This window comes from Equus przewalskii, chromosome 6 (genome assembly GCF_037783145.1).
Source record: "Equus przewalskii isolate Varuska chromosome 6, EquPr2, whole genome shotgun sequence".
NCBI classification, from domain to species: domain Eukaryota; kingdom Metazoa; phylum Chordata; class Mammalia; order Perissodactyla; family Equidae; genus Equus; species Equus przewalskii.
Window position 1 is genome coordinate 88,351,825 of NC_091836.1, and position 18,946 is coordinate 88,370,770.

General features: G+C 45.0%; 1 protein-coding gene across 4 annotated transcripts; it reads left to right on the forward strand.

Annotated features, from left to right (window-relative positions):
• The first annotated feature begins 2,278 nt into the window (after positions 1-2,278).
• On the forward strand, positions 2,279-17,793 carry HTATIP2 (HIV-1 Tat interactive protein 2). Of its 4 annotated transcripts, none has more exons than XM_070624510.1 (6): positions 2,279-2,407; positions 3,298-3,493; positions 5,218-5,325; positions 13,064-13,201; positions 15,809-15,870; positions 16,841-17,793. In XM_070624510.1, exons 2-6 carry the CDS (start codon positions 3,299-3,301, stop codon positions 17,064-17,066), a joined length of 729 nt encoding a protein of 242 aa, XP_070480611.1. In that variant the 5' UTR covers positions 2,279-2,407; position 3,298; the 3' UTR covers positions 17,067-17,793. The 4 variants fall into 4 exon arrangements, with proteins under 4 accessions (XP_070480611.1, XP_008506592.2, XP_008506591.2 ...); XM_008508370.2 differs by having other exon boundaries at positions 2,313-2,755; XM_008508369.2 differs by lacking the exon at positions 2,279-2,407 and adding an exon at positions 2,646-2,951.
• Positions 17,794-18,946: the final 1,153 nt, after the last annotated feature.

The window sequence follows — 18,946 nt, forward strand, 5'->3', positions numbered from 1 at the left end:
GAGCTAGCTCCCTAGTACCGCATTCACGTTCTGGCCTAAGGAAAGGAGGAAAGGGAAAGTGAAGGGAAAACAAGTAGCTTCCTTATTAAAATGTGATTCAAATATGCACATATTATCTCTGCTTGCAGCTCATTGGCTAAAACATTGTCCCATGGTCACATCAGCTTGCAAGTGGTGCTGAGAAATCTAGAACCGAAATGGACAGCCATGTGGTCTGATAAAACTCAGGTCATTGCTGCTAAAAGAAAGACAAGGAGCCGTTTGACCATCGAACATTCACTGTAATGACTAAAAATAAAAAGATTAATGATACCAAGTGAGTGGGAGAATAAAATGGTACATCCACCTTAGCAAACTCTGTGGTCATTCCTTTTCTAGGTATTTACCTAAGAGTAATGAAAACATATGTCAGCAGAAGGACTGGTACAAGAATGTTCATAGGAGCCTTATTCATAGTAGCCCAAAACAGGAGACAAACCAAAGGTCCATCACAGGAGAATGATCAATCAGATCAGGGATAGTCATACAATGCAACGCTGCTCAGTGGTAAAAAGAATCAAACTCCTGATACACAAAACAACCAGGGTTGACTTACCCATTTGGCACAGTAGGCACAGTGCCAGGCCCACGAAGATATTTTAATTTCTTTTAAAATCAGAAGGAAAAAAATGGACTTTTAGGTTGAAGAAAATGTTTGATTATGTAATATGGATATATTTGTCTTTAAAGTAACACAGTTATAAGATATAATTTTTAACTTTATTTTCTAGGAAGGAAGGGGCCCAAGAAGTCCCTGGGGCCCACGAAGGTCATAAGGCAGCCCTACAGACAATAGGGATGAATCTTAAAAAAATCATGTTGAGCAAAAAAACTTGAGACACAAAAAGAGTACATGCTGTATGATTCTATTTAATGAAGTTCTGTAACAGCAAAACTAATCTACATTGATAGACACTAGAAAGTGGTTGCCTCTGGGTTGGGGAGCGATTGCCTGGAAGGAGGAAGGAAGGTTCTTTCTGGGATGACAGAAATGTTCTGTCTCTTGCTTTAGCTGGTGGTTATCTAAATCATGGAACTGAATCTTTAGGATCTGTGCATTTTTTTTTAAAGATTTTATTTTTCCTTTTTCTCCCAATGCCCCAGGTACATAGTTGTGTATTTTTAGTTGTGGGTCCTTCTAGTTGTGGCATGTGGGATGCCACCTCAGCATGGCTTGAAGAGTGGTGCCATGTCCATGCCCAGGATTCGAAGCGGTGAAACCCTGGGCCACCGAAGCAGAGCGTGCGAACTTAACCACTTGGCCGTGGGGCCGGCCCCGGATCTGTGCATTTTATTGTATATTAATTATGCCACAATTTTAAAAAAAGAAAGAAGGGGACGGTGGACATGAGTACAATTGATCATCTCTGCAACAAATTTGATGATTGAATTCTTGAGACAGTGTTAGCTGACAAGATTTTAAACTGCATTTTAGTAGAAAAGCTTTAGAAACTCAAAGGGAAGAGACCAAGCACCGTAACAGGCCAGTGGAGGGGTTGGGGACCACTCTGGGCTCTATCAGTCAAGGGTTTTGACTGCAAGCAACAGAGAGTAACTCTGGTTAGCTTAAGCAGAAAATGCAATTATTGGAAGAATAACAGGAAGTATAATGAACAGGTTCCGACAACAGGCAGGAATTAAAGGAGGAAAAACACAGCAACCATCACACCATCAGGTCACTGGCAGATCATAGGATGCCACTATCCAATACCTCTGCCCCACCCTATCTCAGGCTTCCACTGCATCTTTTTATTACTCTCTTAAAAGAGAAAAACCTGGATGGGAGTGTCTGATTGGCTGACCCTAGGTCTCCCTACGTGTAATAATTCCCAAGGAGATGGGAGAAGGAACATATGATTCACTTGGCTTCTAGGGAGGGAGGTGGGTCCCTGTTTCCTACTTATTTTGGAATTCCCTAAAATAAGACTAGTGTTTGAATGCTGGGCAGCCAAAAATGACCAATGTTCGTAACACACTTTATCTCGGTTGTTCTGATCCCTGCTTGTGATTCTTACTCTTGTCCAGGAATTCCAAGATCCAGCACAGGCCCAGTGTAGACAGTTATGTCCTAAACTGTCCCTCTGGGCTGCCAACAGTGAACCACGGATCAGGTGTGGAAAGTCACCCTGGCTCAACCATCTAGGACCTGGGCAGGGGAACCAGTTATACTGGTGGGGAATGGTGAGAGCATGACTTACACAAGAGGAATATTTGAAAGGCAGCTGGGATGACAGGACTTGATTAATCTGTAACGTGGAAAGCCCAAGAGAAACGAGTCAAAGGTGACAGCCCAAATTTCTGGCTTGAGAAAGGAGGGGTGAGGCGTGTGCGAATGTATAGGGACAGTGACACTCAAAAGACGGAAAGAGTAGGTTCGTTTTATTCCCATTTGGGGCGGTGGAATGGGAAGGGTTAAGTTTTTGACGTGGTAAATTCGAGATGAAGATCGACATTACAGGTTTTAGAAAAGGACCAGCGAAAGTCAGGTCCATGGGCTGAGGTCTTGGATATGGGCGAGCTCAGCCCATGTAGCGAGTAAGAACGCGGGGAGAGCGCCCCGGACTTTCCCCCATCTCCGTGCATCCTCTCCAGCCGGGGCTGCGCACGTGCTCGCGGGCCGCCTCGCCCGCCCCCGGGCGCCTGCCGCGCGCCCTCCCGGAGCCGCCCCTCTGGGCGGGGCGAGACCGCGGCGCCAAGTTCCCAGGAAGACCGGGCGGTGAGCGCGGGCCTGGCCGTTTCCGAGCCGCGGCGGACCCGGGAGGGGGCCCGGCGCAAGGGGCGAGGGGCCTCAGGGAGGGGATATGCCCGATGCCCGGGCCTGCGGCGCTGAGCGCGGCTGCGGCGGTGGCGGCGCTGGTGGCTGCCCTGCTCTTGCTGCGGCTTGAGGACGCGGGGCCGGGGTCTGGCTCCAGGTAACCCCTCCGCGTGGGGACCGAGCTGGGCCCCCGCACCCCTATGGGCGGAGGAGGGAGGGGTCGGACCGGGGATACGGTGGGAAACGAGGCCCTTGGTGCCAGCAGTTTGTTTCACCGGGCGCAGTCTCCTGTTCCGGCCCCTGCCGAGGTGGGGGTTGGCAGGGACTGGGGGCGGCCAGGGCGCCCCCCTCCGCAGGTGACTCAGCACTTTCCCCAGGGCGGAGGCTGCGGGGAATAATGGTATCTTCCTCCAGAACAAATAAACAAACCTTGTTCCCAGGGGTAAGCACGGGCCATCCCTTAACCATGCTAAGACTAGCCCCTGTCAATGTTATATCTGTAGGATGGCAGAGACAGAGGCGCTGCCCAAGCTTCGGGAAGACTTCAGGATGCAGAATAAATCTGTCTTTATTCTGGGCGCCAGCGGGGAAACCGGCAGAGTACTCTTAAAAGAAATCCTGGAACAGAGCCTGTTTTCCAAAGTCACACTCATTGGCCGGAGGAAGCTCACCTTCGACGAGGACGCTTATAAAAATGTGGTGGGTATTTGAGCTGGGACTAAAAATGTGCCAGCAGCGGTTCTGCGGGGAGAATTTATTTCGTGCCTAAAGCGTGGACGTTGCCCAGGCAGTGGTGGAGACGGGGAGAGGGGATCGGAAGTGGCCAAGTGGGTCTCTGAGAGCCCTTCCTGGAAGCTGGAGTCCTGGATGCTAGGTGCTGGCCGGCCTCCCCCGCACTGTGTGGCGTTGGGCAGCCCATCCCTCAGTCTAGACTGCTGGAAGGCCGTCCTGGGCTGTACGGGGGCTGCGAAGGCAGAGGAGAGCAGTGTTTTCAGGATCACTCAAGCTGGGTGCTAGAGACAGTCTCATGACTTGGGCACTTTTCTCTACCACTTTGCTTCTTTTGTCCACCTGTCCACTCCACACTAACGTGTCAGTGAATCAGAAAATGCTCTGCAGAGCGGGGCAAGGTCTATGGCGGTGAAAGGTGGGGCTATTCAGTTTCTGGAATTTGCCCTGCCTGACTCCCCAGGGCTGCAGGCTTGTGTCTGTAAGTGGAATATTCCCTTCACTGTCACTTACACTTTTATGGTTAACCAAATAACACTCGAGATTTTAGTCTGGTGCCAATCCCCCAAGTATTTGAAGTCTGAGTGTCATGGAGGTTCCTTTCCCCATTTAAACTGAGTTATTTGTGAGCTGCAGTAAACTAGTGTAATCCTGAGACCCACAACTAGAACTTGGTCCCACAGGTTTCACAGGTGGAACATTCCAGATAACAAATAGTCACACATAAGTCTTCTTGACTCCTGTAGGTCCATGTTCAGGTCATTTTGCATATGTCTTTGGTCCATTAGGACTGTTCTGTTTAAAATGGACATCTTTGCTCAGACTTAGGCAGGTAAGACGTGGTCTTCACAATCTGGCCTCATGGGGCCTGTCAGATACTTCTGGTAATTAGAAACTGAAATCGAGGTCTGTGTTTTGATGGCACATCTTTTGGTCATGAACTTTATGCAGACATGTTTTTCTTCAGCATTGTGTACGATGCCAGGAAAATTATTTTGAAACAGTTGATGGTTGGGAAGGAAAGCAACATTTTTTATGGACCTCTTGGATGATAGGAACTTCTCAAACGTTGCTTTTTAAGTTTCATGACAAACTTGGGAGGTTCTTAAATTTCAGTGAGCATGAGAATTACCAAGGGTGCTTCTGAGACCTAGGAATATGCCTTTTGGCTGCTGGCCACACCTGCTGGCTGATTCAAATGCAGGTGGTTCATGGATTGGACTGAAGAAAAGATTATGAGTCACATTTTACTGCTGAAAAAACTGAAGCATATGATAAATAATTTGACCAAAATTACATTCCTAGTTAGTAGCAGGCCCAAGGCTGGAACCTAGATCTTTGAGATTCTGAACACCATCCCCTGCCCCCACATTATACCTCACTGGTACCCTGCCTCGTAAGATACAGACAAGTCTTTTATTTTTCCACAATGAAAATGATCATTGAAGCCAACTTTAGAGATCTGGATCACCCCCTAGTCCAGTTATATGCACTGTGAACATACAAGTGCATTGTTAATTTTGATTCAGATTAATTGCTTTGTTGGTGGGAGAAAACGAGCTTGCAAAAGTTAGTGTTAAGTGGGCAGATTCTTCAGTAATGTTTTCTAACTTATTCTTTAAATCTGGGGTATTTTTGTCCTTTTTTTTTTTTTAATAACATCAGTTGTATACAGCTGTGTCCTTGTTGTCTAGAATCAAGAAGTGGTGGATTTTGAAAAGTTGGAAGACTACGCCTCTGCCTTTGAAGGTCATGATGTTGGATTCTGTTGCCTGGGTACCACCAGAAGCAAAGCCGGAGCAGTAAGAAAGAAATATCCCCTTTTCTCTTTTTGCCGGCCAGTAATGTCAAAGATTCTTTTTCTTGCTCACTCTTTTTCTTTACATTTGCAGTGCTTAAATGGAAATAAACTCCTATCATTTAAGATTCTGTATGCTGCCCTCACCTTTGCTATACTGAACTTTGAATAGTACTAAGTTCCTCTTTCCTTCAAAGTAATCCTTGAGTTCAGGCCTGTGTGCTGATAAGTCCTGAATATACATGGCCTTGCCTCTTGTAAATATTGCTGTCACTGCATCCTCTAAGGCAAACCATTATGTCTGAGTAAAAGTAACTGCCTCATGCTGTTAGCAGTAAGCTTTTTTTTTTTTTCCTTTATAAATGTTTTAAACTTGAAGTGTTCTCTCTCACTTGAATGATTTGTTTCAATCAGTTTTCATCCCAAGCTTTAAACTTCTGGGATCGAACATCAGAACCGAGGCACGATTCAGCTAGCCTCCAGTGATCACTCAGCCTCCAGCAATGATTCACCCCCAGTGGTGATTCAGCCTTAACTGACGCAGAACTGTTCTAACACACATTTTCTATTCTTTTTAATGGTGTTAAATTGCGTCGGCCCCTGTCCAGAAATCATAGTTTACTACATAGTTAGAAGTCATAGCGTACTTCATAGACCCTGGGCAAGTGTTCATATATCTTACTTAATTTATACCTTGACTATAGTTTATCTCTCTGGCAGAATTTTACTTGCTGGAGCTAAACACGTCTGTTAAATATGCAGGACCACGATGCTGCTGTGGGGGTTTACCGGAGGCTTAGAAACAGGCCCAGGCATCAGAATCAGTAGGAGAGTACATGGGTAAGAACTATTGGTTTATGCCAGTCAAGGAGTGAGGCTCAGGTGTATTTCTCTGGGCCTCCTGGTGGTCCAAAGAATAATTCTCTTTCTGTTTTCGGTAGGGATGTATTTCCAGATCTTCTGCAGGTCTCCCATGTCTACTTTGGGACACAGCTGGGTTTTGAGCTGTGTACTGGGAGGGGTGGATTATGGAGAAGTGTGACCCTCCCAGGAATTGACACGTTCTCTCTGCTAGAAGAGGTTGAGTTCCTGCTCAGCAGCAGGTGCCGTCTCTCCTGTCCCAGGCCCAGTGACAAGTGGCGTGCCTTCTAAAAGCAGTGAAACACTTTTATGCTAGTACACTGCAGGTTGTGCTGTCTCAAGTGCCACCGTGATTTTGGTGGTGACTCAGCAAAATAAGAAACCCTGCGTTAGGCATAGAGCAGTTGATTTTCATGACAGAAGGCAAGTCTCATTACCGGGCGCTCCAGGGAAAAGTAAATTGCTTTGTGACATTCAGATTGTATAATGCAAGTTTCATCAGAGGCATTGGGTGTCTTCCCTATGGAGGATATTGTTTTAGATGGAGTTGTTTCCCCACTCCTCAGGCTACTCAGTACCTTTTGTTCTCCAAAATCAGTTTGAAAAGATAAAGGTAATTAATGAGTAAGCAAGAGAAAGACTAGTAAGCCAAATATAGCCTCAGAAATGAGTTAGGGCTTAAATGGTTTAAGAGGATGGTGACAGAAAGTAAGGTGACATTTCCTCCAGAAAGTTTTTTTTTTTGAAACAAATTTAGATTAGATGCAATATAAAGTTTGCAGATAGTGATAACTTTAGGCAATTTAAAAGGGGTGACAGTTCACAAGTGGCTGGGTAATAACAGTTGTTTGATGGGAGTTGTGGATTTCTAAGCTCACCCCACCTGGTGTTCTGGGTCAGCAGCCCTCTCTGTAGCAAAAGAGTTCATCTGACATATACTGTAAAGCTGGTGGCAAGCCTCATGTCATTCTGTAGCTGTTTTGTAACTGGAACACCCCACATTTTGCTTTAGCAATTTGAGTTGCCAGTAGAGAAGCTAAAAGAAATTTAGGGTTTCTGTGTTGAAATCTGAGTAGCCAGCTTATTTCCCTATGACCTTCAGTGTATTCGTTTGCTGGGGCTGTTATAACAAGTAACAGAACCAGGGTGGCCTGAACAGTGGAAATTCACTGCCTCTCAGTTCTGGAGGCTGGAAGTCTGAGATCAAGGTGTCGGCAGGATCGGCTCCTTCGGAGGGCTGTGAGGGGAGGATTTCTCCAGCCTTCTCTCCTTGACTTGTCGATGGATGCCTTCTCCCTGTGTCCCTTCACGAGGCGTTTTTCCTGTGTGTATGTGTGTGTGTGGCTATGTCCAAATTTCTCCTTTTTATTAGGACACTAGTCACATTGGATTAAGAGCCAGTCTACTCGGTATGACCTCATCTCAGCTGATTACATCTGTATCTGCAGTGATCTTAGGCTCCTTGGGAGATTCTGAGTGGCCAACCCTCCTTTTTTGTTGGCGCTGCTTCAGGAGGCAGTGGGATGTATTGGTTCTCCTTGCCTGCTGGTTCTCCAGGTACCGTAATCCTGGATGGCCTTTACCTTGCTTTAGTGAGTAACTTGTGTGCTAGTGAAGGCCTTTGAAAACCAGATCTACGTTGGCCCTGAGTGACGAGCAAAAACTCCCAGATGCCACTGAGAATAGTGCTTTGTCCTTATTTGTGTATCTGTCCTTATTTGTGTAAAGAGAAGGACTTGGTTAGTGAGTTTGTGGTGGTGTGATGTGGTTCCACCTCTTCATTTGTCTCCTCATCTAGTGGGCATAGGCTCCAGCAGTCCAGGTTCTTGGATTCTGCTGAATGGACGATGCCATTAATGTGATGAATGCAGCCATTGTAACATTTATTAGGCATCGCTAGAGTCTCGTGGCGTCTGATTGTAATGATGTACTCTGCTAATTCAGGGGCTTGCAAACTGCAGACTGTGGGCCAAGTACAGCAGCCTGTATTTGTACAGCCTGTGAGCTAAGAATGTTTGTATGTTTTTAAATGGTTAAAAAAGTCAAAAGAGGCATAATATGTCATGACACATGAAAATATAAGAAATTCAAATTTCAGTATCTGTCATTTTATTGGAACATATCTATTCTCGTTACTTTATAGATATTATCTATAGTTCCTGCTGTTCTATGATGGCAGAGCTGTGTAATTGCAACAGAGGCCTGCAAATCTGAAAATATTTGCTATATCATCCTTACAGGGAAAGTTTGCTGGCCCCTGTTGTAATCTCTACTGTTTTATTTGCTGTGAAGTGATGAGGTCCTAGATGGCTCCGGGGACCCAGATCATAGGCTCTGTTTGGATAGCAAGTAGCTATAGCACCCTGGGCTGGGTATGCTGGGTAGCTCCTCTGGGCCTCTGCCTCCTTGTCTGTGCTGAGAGGGAGGTGACTCCTGAAGCCCCTTTGGCTGCAGAATTCTTTGACTATCGTAACACAGAGAAAAGAATGCCCCAAATGGAAAAATTTTATGAGAACATGGATTGACTCAGGAATCCTTAGCGTTGTTTGATGTTATTTTTCTATCCAGAGCCCTTTCTCTAACCAGGATCGTGGTCCCAACACTGTCTGTCAAATATAGAGATGCCATCCAGGACACAAACAAATGGGTCTCAGGTTATACTGTTCGCTGTTCGTCAGCATCTCTGTTTCCTAGTCTAATTTATAGGGTTGGGTTGAAAAGAGTGAAGGAGAAGGAATCTGAAGCAGAAGTATGGCCAAGTGGGACCCTTTACAGAATGATAGATCATCCCTTCTTGGAAAAGGACCCCCCGACCTTGAGTGATTCTGGAACGCTCGCTTGTCATAGCTGTCAGTGCTGAAATACCTTGGTAGGATTATTTGTTCTAAGAACAAGCTAGAGTGTTCCCAGTTTGCAGGCATTGGTAAAGAAGATCAGAGGAAATTCCTCTTACTTAGTAGCTTTGGCTTTTAATGAGACTTAAAGAATCATTGGAGGATTTGTCTCCCTTGATTTTGGTGGAGCCTGTGAGCATCTCTGCTGAGTCGTATCACGTTGTGTTTCTTCTTTCGAGCAGGTGCTGGAAGGGAAATTTATAGTGGGAACTTATTTAATCAACTCCTTTTTCTAGAAGGAATTCTAATTCCTAGCTTTGCGTAGGACACACCGACTATGGAATCATAAAGACACAACAACATGTGGACTTAATGCTCTCAGAAGAGTCGTCTTTTCTCCTGCCATATGGTTAGGGAAACTAAATACGGTTTTTCTGAAAATAGTCTTTCTGGGATACGCAATACCTTCTTTTAGTTTGTTTTTCTATTTGAGCCGTTAGAGAACAAGAAAGGGTATCAATAATAAGATTTTAAAGATAGCTCCCTTCTATCTATAAATGGAATCTTCCTCACTCCAGAGAAAATCGGTGTGTGTTGTTGTCTCCGAGTCAGTCACCAGGATCCACATTGAAGTTTGGTTTCTAAGTCCTTGAAAGCCGTTGACCCCTTTGCTTTCGAGTTTCATTCACCAGCTAAAAGGCCACGCATCAGGGTGGGAGAAGTGAAATTCAAAATTTGTGGGCTTGGAAAAATGCGTATTTATAATCAGCTTGAGGGCTCAGGGGATTTGTGAAATCGTTTGGGATTAACAGCCATTGATTGCTCATAAAACAATATTTAGCTTTGTGCAGAGAGCAGCAATGGAGAAAGGTGTGGGCACCTTGTCAGCAGGGCCCATTGAGCAGGGCTGATGGCCTGAGCGTGGGGGTCTCGGCGGCGGCGTGGGTGCTCGTCCTCCAGGGCGCGCTTGTCAGTTGTTGGCGAGGCGGGTGAAAGGAGGGACGCCAGCGTCTGACGGGCCGGCTGGGGTTGATGCGCCTTAGCTGACTAATCAGATTGAGAGAGTCCCATGGTATTTATGTCACTTTAATTTCCATCAAACAATTGGAGACGACGGCACTCTATTAAGGAGAGGTTGATCCAGAACTAAAGCCAAATAAATTAGGGTCTCAGTTTAATCAAATTATCCCTTTCCTGGCTCTGGATTAAGTGGGAAAGAGCGTCTGTCTCCAGACTTGTGATTGGCTGAATCTTTCCCTTATTTTTAAAGAAGCTGATGAAAGAAAAAGCATTTTAACAGAGAGAACTATAATAATCCTTCCAAGAAATCATGCTAAAACGACGATGATGAAAAGCCATTTATTTCACTAGTCACCTATGTGGTTTTATTGGGAATGATGAACCTTTTATTCAAATCAGAGTTCTGGTGAATTAGAGTGAGGGGAAGAAACAGACGTGGGACAGAGAGTGAGTGCTTTAGGATTTTTCTATGTAGTTTTGGACTGTTTCTCTTGGCACACTTGCAGCACATGTGAAATCTCAATCTGGAGAACGGCTCTGAGGAGAATCGCATCCCTCTCTCAGGATGTGCTGAGTAGTAAAACTGGTTTGCTTCCCACTGATTTCAAAAAGCAACAACGTGAATTTGAATCAGTGCGTAGGACAGGTCGGTGAGTCAGCCGTTAGGATGGAATGTCCCAGTATACAACACAGAAGGGGTGGTGATGATCCATGGGGAGAAAGGTAAGTTTATATCACCTGAAGTAAGGTGGACAAATAGCACTGCCCTGCAGGCGGTGGATGTAGTTAGAAATGTACTGGCAGTGATGAGAAAGCAGTACCAGAGGGGCATTTGGGGTAATGGTAATGTTCTGCGTCTTAATCTGGGGGCTGGTTGCAGAGGATGTTCAGTTTATAAAAATTTATCGAGCTCTCTGCTTACAATATGTTCACTTTTCTTTTATGATCGACTTCAATCCAGAGTTTAAAAAGTTTGCTTGGGCCTGTCATTTTAAAATTGAATTCTGTATTAGTTTCCTATTCCTGCTGTAACAGATTGCCTCAGATTTAGTGGCTTAAGACAACCTGAATTTACCATCTTATAATTCTGTAGAAGTCCAACATGGATTTTGCTGAGATAAAATCCAGATGCTGACAGGGCTGTGTTCCCTCCTGGAGGCTCTAGGGGAGAAACCATTTCTTTACCTTTTGCACCTCCTAGAGGCCACCACATGCCTTGGTTTGTGGTCCCGTCCTCCGTCTGTAAGGCCAGCAATGGGAGATCGAGAGCTCCTCACATTGCATAACTCTGGCCTCCTCCCTGCTTCCCTTTCCCCTTGTAAGCACTCCTGTAATTCCATTGGGCCCAGCTGGATAACAGAATAATCTTCTTTTAAGGTCAGCTGATTGGCAACATTATTGCAACCTTCAGCCCCTTTGCTGTGTAACCAGACATGTTCACAGGTGTGAGGGGCCCTGTTGTGTCTACCACAGTTATGAATTAGTCATTGTCATTATCTAGAGATAGTGTGAGATAAGAAGGAACTTGGGTGCAGCAGAGAGCACCGCCTGGAGAGTCAAGAACTTGCATTCTCCTCTCTCACTTATCAGCTGGCAGTTTACCAGACCACTGGACCTTGTTTTCACAACTCCTTAATGAGAGGGTTGGACGTGCCGTTTCCTAGGTGCTCAAAGACACACATCTCCATACAAAATAAGACATTTAGGATTAATAACTACCATAAGGCAAAGTTTTAATTGAAAAAAAATTCACTGGGGCAGTAATCCAGTCTTTAGATTTGCAATCCTCGTTATATAAACTTCATTATATAATTGTGGGTACCTATGAAGTTCAGCTCCAGTAGACTTCAGACTTCTCTTCAAGTGTCTTGAGTTTGAGGATGCTGGAATTTGTGGTGGTCCCAAGAAGCTGTTACTACATGGACTTCCCTTTTCGGGGTGCAGGCCCATGTCCTTCAGGTTAGCCCTGGAAATGAGTCTGTTCTATTGTTTGTACCACCCTCTCCCCTCTTCCTCTTATTGCCACTTAGTTCTTTTTTTTTCTTTTTTCTTTTTTAAAGATTGGTACCTGAGCTAACAACTGTGGCCAATCTTTTTTTTTTTTTTCCTGCTTTATCTCCCCAAATCCCCCCTGTACATAGTTGTATATCTTAGTTGCAGGTTCTTCTAGTTGTGGCATGTGGGACGCCACCTCAACATGGCCTGAGGAGTGGTGCCATGTCTGCGCCCAGGACCCGAACCAGCGAAACCCTGGGCCGCCGCAGCGGAGCGTGCAAACTTAACTGCTTGGCCACGGGGCCGGCCCCAGTTCTTTTTTTTTTCTAATTGGATTTGTCTTTCTCTGCTTTCCTTGGACTTTTATTCATTCATTCATATATTTTTGGAGCACCTACCATGTGCTGATGCTGAGATGTGAATTAAGAAGAAGGACCCAATCACTACCCTCACAGGAGTGAGTCTAGACCAGGGCTCTCCACACATTCTTGATTATACACCTGTCAGTAAATAAATTCGAGGATGCACTCTACTAATATGTAAAGTATGTTGTAAAACATACACAAAATTTGGACATTAAATAGACTTTGTTCTCATAGTGCCCGGATGGTGTTCTCAGCCTTGCTTTGGGACCCCACCATGTTAGAAATTGATACAGAAAAAAAGAGAAAACAGAGAGAGGGTTGTAAAGTTATTAAAAGACAAAGAAATTTGTCATTAAAAGCAGTTTCTCAGTCTATCTTACTGTTCTTAGTGCTCCTTGCAGATTTGTTTGGTGTCTGTGTTTCAGTGTCATTGTTCTTGTTTTCTCGCTGCGTCTGGCCTTGCTGCTAGAGCTGGTACGTCTGTCCGGAGGCTCATACTTGGAGCCTTTCCCAGGGTCTGTGCCTGACGTTCATGTCTTGCTTGGATGCGTTTTATTTGGATCCCCCCTCTAGCCCCAGGCCTCCTGGCCTGCCACCCAAGCTGAGTGGTAATCTTTAAGATGAACTCATGGCTTTTTGGAACTAACTCCCATCCTTTCCCCCTCAGGAGGGATTTGTTCGTGTCGATCGAGATTATGTCCTGAAGTCTGCAGAGCTGGCCAAAGCTGGAGGCTGCAAACATTTCAACTTGCTATCCTCCAAAGGAGCTGATAAGTCGAGCAATTTTTTATACCTGCAAGTTAAGGTTTGTGGACATTTCTTTTTCTTTTTTTTTTTGGTGAGGAAGATTGGCGTGAGCTAACATCTGTTGCCAATCTTCCTCTTTTTGCTTGAGGAAGATTGTCACTGAGCTAACATGTATGCCAATCTTCCTCTATTTTGTATGTGGGATGCCATCTCAGCGTGGCTTGATGAGCAGTACATAGGTCCGTGCCCAGGATCCAAACCTGCAAACCCTGGGCTGCTCAAGCAGAGTGTGCAAACTTAACCAGTACACCACCGGGCTGGCCCCTGTGCACATTTCTATTTTTTGTATACTATGGAGAACCCTGGCTAATTGGCAAGACTAAGTCATATAAAATGCTAAATAATACAAAAAATGCATTATGTTACGCATTTTTTAATCGCTACAGGGACTGTCTTTTGCAGGTTTATATTTAGTAAAAAGGAGTGATTTGAAAGATAATTTCCAATGTCTTCCCCTTCTGTTGATTATCTGGTAATCATGAAATGAGATGTGGCAGCTCTGGTCTTGAGTGTCAGCCTGGAATCCTAACATTAGAAGAGACTTTGAGGCAGTGATTGTTAAACTGTTCCAGAGTAGATGATATTTTACTGTTGGGTATGGTTCTTACCCTCAAGGAATTTATAATCTGTTTGTCTGGGGGGATCCCAAGGCCTTCCCTAAGTAGGTAATTTGCTAGAAGGTCTCACAGGACTCAGCATGTGGTCAGACTCACAGCTCTGATTTATTACAGTGAACGCATATGAAGCAAAGTGAGTAAAGGGAAGAAGTGCTTGCGGTGAAGTCCGCAGGAAACTAGGTGCAGGCTTCCCAGAGTCCTCTTCCAGGGGAGTTGCAAGTGCGGCATTTCTCCAGCATGAGTATCGTTTGCTAGAGAAATGTGCCTGAGCCCTGGAGTCCAGGCTTTTTATGGGGGTCAGACACGTAGGCACCCTCAGCCTAGAAAAAATTAGAGACTTCCAGAAAGAAGCAGTGTTCAGCATAAAGCACATTGTTTGTACAAATAGTTCAGACACAGTAAACTGCCCTTTTCAGTTGGGTGATGACAGGAACACTCCTGAAATCCACGTTCCCAGACGGAAGCCAAGCAAGCCTTTCTCAGCACAGTAGTCTCGGCCTGCTGCATCAGCTCTTTATTGCACACTGATAATAGAGACAAAACGTATCTTTGCAAAAAGCTAACAAAGAATCGTGTCCACATAAAAACTTGTATGTGAATGTTCACAGAAGCATTATTTGTAATAGCCAAAGAGTGGAAACAACCCACATATCCATCAACTGATGAATGGATGAATAAAATGTGGTATATGCACACAAAGAATATTACTCAACTATAAAAAGGAATGACACATGCTACAGCACGGGTGAACCTCGGAAACATTATGCTAAATGAGAGAGGCCAGTCACAAAAGGCCACGATTGTATGATCCCATTTCCATGAAATGTCCAGAATAGGCAAATCCATAGAGACAGAAAGATTAGTGGTTGGCTCAGGCTTATGGGGAGGGGATGGGAGTGAGTCCTCATTGGTATGGGGTTTCTTTTTGGGGTCATGAAATATTCTAAACTTAGATGGTAGTGAAGGTGGCACAACTCTGTGAATATACTGAAAAACACTAATTAAAAATGTTTTTAAAAGAGCTACCTAAGATTACACAATGTGACAGGTTAAGTGTCAAATGAATGGTGTGAACAAGTCAAGAAGGAGGAAGGGAGCATGGTGCTTAATTCACGGGGCCTTCGGAGGTACCTGGGGCCTGAGCTCCTGTGGTATTTCTGTTTATAGAGATTCCTGGCATGAAAATTCATGGTTTGTTTAGCAAATTTAATTTAGAGCATCATCTAATATAATCTGTCTCTTGAAATTTGGTAGCATTTTAGGAAGTGAGTAGTATTGGAGGGTCTGTGGGTCTTCTGACCCCAGAACTACTTGGAAACCAAAAAAGGTTGATGTCTGCCAGCCTGCAACATTAAGTCTGGACTAACAGGAGGTTATTTCATGGTTGCATTCCTGACATTGTCATTTACTCTCTCTGGATCTGTTTTTTTTTTTTTTAAAGATTTTATTTTTTTTCCTTTTTCTCCCCAAAGCCCCCTGGTACATAGTTGCATATTCTTTGTTGTGGGTCCCTCTAGTTGTGGCATGTGGGACACCGCCCCAGCGTGGTTCGATGAACAGTGCCATGTCCACGCCCAGGATTCGAACCAACGAAACACTGGGCCGCCTGCAGCGGAGCGTGCGAACTTAACCACTTGGCCACGGGGCCAGCCCCTCTCTGGATCTGTTTTAATATCAGTCAGTTGAGAATATAGGCAGTACACTCTTTGACATCAGTTTCAAAAGAATCTTTTCGGACACTAATACTCCTCAGTTGAGGGAAACAATATCAGTCAGTTGAGAGGCTGGACTGACTGTGCCACCATTTCCTCGTTCTGTACACTTTTTTTAACTCCTTGCTGCATATCAGGATTGAATGATCTCTTCCTTAACTTCTCAGACTCTGGGACCTGCAGAAGCAGATTATCTTCAAGACCCCAAATTATTCTCTCAAGCGTTACAGTAACTTGGTCTTGGTTAAATACTGAAAATATGGTTTTTGTTAACAGGGAGAAGTGGAAGCCAGGGTCGAAGAATTAAAATTTGATCGTTACTCCATATTTAGGCCTGGGTAAGTATTCATACTGCGTAAGAGTACACCACTGCCCATTATGCCCTAGAAGCTAGTTTTTCATTCAAAGAGGCTGACAGCTAAGATATCTAAGATATGACAGAAGTTGGCTGAAGGTGGATTGCTTTTCTGAAGGACCCCACCTTTTGGCTTTAAAGGAAGGGGTAGACAGTGGTGGGACCAGGTTCAGAATAGTCTGGAACTTACTGGGTAGTATTGGCTGCCTTCTTTTTTTAAATAGAACCTTTTGCCTCTGGGGGCTAGCCTGGTGGCACAGCAGTTAAGTTCGCATGTTCCACTTCCGTGGCCCCGGGGTTCGCCAGTTCAGATCTTGGGTGCGGACATGGCACCACTTGTCAAGCCATGTTGTGGCAGGCATCCCACATATAAAGTAGAGGAAGATGGGCACGGATGTTAGCTCAGGGCCAGTCTTCCTCAGCAAAAAAAGGGGAGGACTGGCAGTAGGTGTTAGCTCAGGGCTAATCTTCCTCCAAAAACAAAACAAAACAAACCTTTTGCCTCTGTAGTAGTCTGCTCAAGCTGCCATAATAGAATAATACCACAGACCGGGTGGCTTAAACAACATAAATTTGTCTTTGCACATTTCTGGAAGCCAGAAGTCCAAGATCAAGGTGCCATCAGGGCTGCTGTCTGTTGAGACCTCTCTTCCTGGCTTGCAGATGGCCACCTTCTCACTCTGTGCTCACAAGGTCTTTCTTCTGTGTGCACGTGGAGAGAGAGAGATCTGATATCTCCTCTTCTGTAAAGATACCAGTCTTACTGGATTAGGGTCGCATCCTTATGACCTAATTTAAACTTGATTACCTCCCTAAAGGCACTGTCTTCAAATACAATCTCATTGTGGGTTAGGGCTTCAACATGAATTCTGGGGGCAAACAGTTCAGTTCATAACACCCTCTGTGGTGTGAATGCAATTTATCATTTCATCCTCAGCTTTTTTCCTCTTTAGAGTTCTACTGTGTGATAGGCAAGAATCTCGCCCAGGTGAATGGTTGGTTAGGAAATTCTTCGGCTCCTTACCAGAGTCTTGGGCCGGCGGGCACTCTGTGCCGGTGGTGACTGTGGTTAGAGCGATGCTGAACAACGCGGTGAGACTGGGCGACGGGACGACCGAGCTGCTGGATAACAAGGCCATCCACGACCTGGGCAAAGCTGATGGCTCTCTCAAGCCGTGATCACACTGGAGAAATGCTTTTCACTGTAAACCTCAACACCCACCACCTAACTGGTAATTTCCGGGTCTGAAAAAAGTCAGCATGCTTTAACTGTGGTTCTCAGCCTCCCAGATCCAATCGAAGAATGGTTGTGCTCTGCATCAGCAGTTCAGAGCTTGGTTGTACGTATATATACACATCACCTAGGGGGCTTTTAAAATTATAGAGATTCAGGGCCAGCCCCTGTGGCCCAGTGGTTCAGTTCATCACGCTCTGCTTCAGTGGCCCGGCTTCGGTTCCCGGGCACGGGCCTACACCACTCTGTTGGCGGTCAAGCGATGCTGGGGGCCCACATACTAAACAAAATCGAGGAAGACTGGCATGGATCTTAGCTCAGGGTGAATCTTCCTCAGCAAAGAAAAAAAAAATATAGAGATTCATAGGCCCTACCTTGAATGTTCTTAATCAGAATTTTTGGGGTGCAGGCACAGAAATCTGTGGTTTTGTTTTGTTTAGGCTGCTGGTGGTGGTTCTGATGCCCTGGCTGGGGAGGCTAGCTTTGAAATGCTTGTCTGCAGTCACAGCAGCAGTGCTGCAAACCTTATATATCATGCAGATGAGTTCTTTTCTCAAATTGCTGACATTCGTGTCTTTGAGTTACCCAGTGCTGACTACATGGGATTGTGTAAGTGAACATTGTGCCTTACTACTTCTTTAGAATATATAATAAAGGTTATTATATAACTGAGCTTATGTCATTCATGGGAGAACTAAGTCGGAGAATAAAAGTAAATGGACAAGTCCTGGGTACCTCTTAGATTGTTAGAAAATGCCCAAGTATCAGTGATAATATGCAGCATTTTGGCCAATGAGAGGACAGCAGCTAATCTTTATCAAGTGCTTGCCAAGTGCCAGCCTTTATGTATGCTATCTGTCCTTTAACCCTCCGAACAGTCCTTATAAGGTGATACTATCATTCCCATATCTCAGATGGGGAAACTAAGGCTTACTGTGGTTAAGTGCCTTGCCCAAGGGCCCAAAGCTGAAGACCTGAAGCTAGGAAATGGCAGAGCCAGGATTCTAACCCAGGTCAGCCTGATCTCATACTTGTAAGCCTTCTGTGAGAGCATCCTCTATCTGTATATGAGCAGGGAGTTCCACTAATTGTACCTGCATCCAGTACATGCTGTGGATGAATAAAATTGAAATACTTGGGTTTCTCCATTTCTCCTTGTCAGGATTAACCACAAAATGTTCACATAGCCCTTAAAAGTGCAGTTCAAGTTTCTGCCCTTTAAAAACTATGGAAAGGAAAGGTATATGCAGAAGGAAGGGTCAAAGGCGAGAGGAGCACAGGATATCCATCACAGAACAAACGATGGTGGTGAAAGTTGTTTTAACTTGTGGGCTTGGGGGAAACAGTGATTTGAGTGATTCAGTCAATTTTTACAGGGTCTACAGTGTGCCAGGTACATTTCAGGCTTCAGTGGACACTGCAGGATAAAGGCCATCCCCCTTAATAGGGGGTATATGTCCTTAGAAGGGAGTGGACATTCCCAGTGTCAGTCACCCAGGAAAGAGGCATTTCTAGGGCAGGGTGGGATCTTGGAATGTGGGCTTTAGAAAGGAAACGGAGCATCTTCCTTCTGCCAGGTGGGGTTCCCTTGGGGCTAGACTCTGAAGAGCCTCGGTCTGTTTCAGTGGTAACAAGCACGGGCTCCAAGAAGTGAGTTCTGTGGGTTCTGAAAGCAGCTAAACCCAATAGACAGTTTTAAGTTATTCTCTCTATTATTTCCTTACCCACAAACCTTCAGGCAGGTCTTATTCAACATCCTATTCTGGTCTCAGTAGTGAAGTGGGATGACGGGGTCTGTGTTCATCTTTGGAGTAGAGAGAAGAGC

Excerpts from the sequence above, each read along its gene's own strand:
- HTATIP2 (XM_008508369.2), top strand. The coding sequence starts at position 2,848 with ATGCCCGGGCCTGCGGCGCTGAGCGCGGCTGCGGCGGTGGCGGCGCTG. Across the intron at positions 2,952-3,297 it reads GGGCCGGGGTCTGGCTCCAG|GATGGCAGAGACAGAGGCGC; the intron begins GTAACCCCTCCG and ends TTATATCTGTAG. Across the intron at positions 13,202-15,808 it reads TTTTATACCTGCAAGTTAAG|GGAGAAGTGGAAGCCAGGGT; the intron begins GTTTGTGGACAT and ends TTTTGTTAACAG.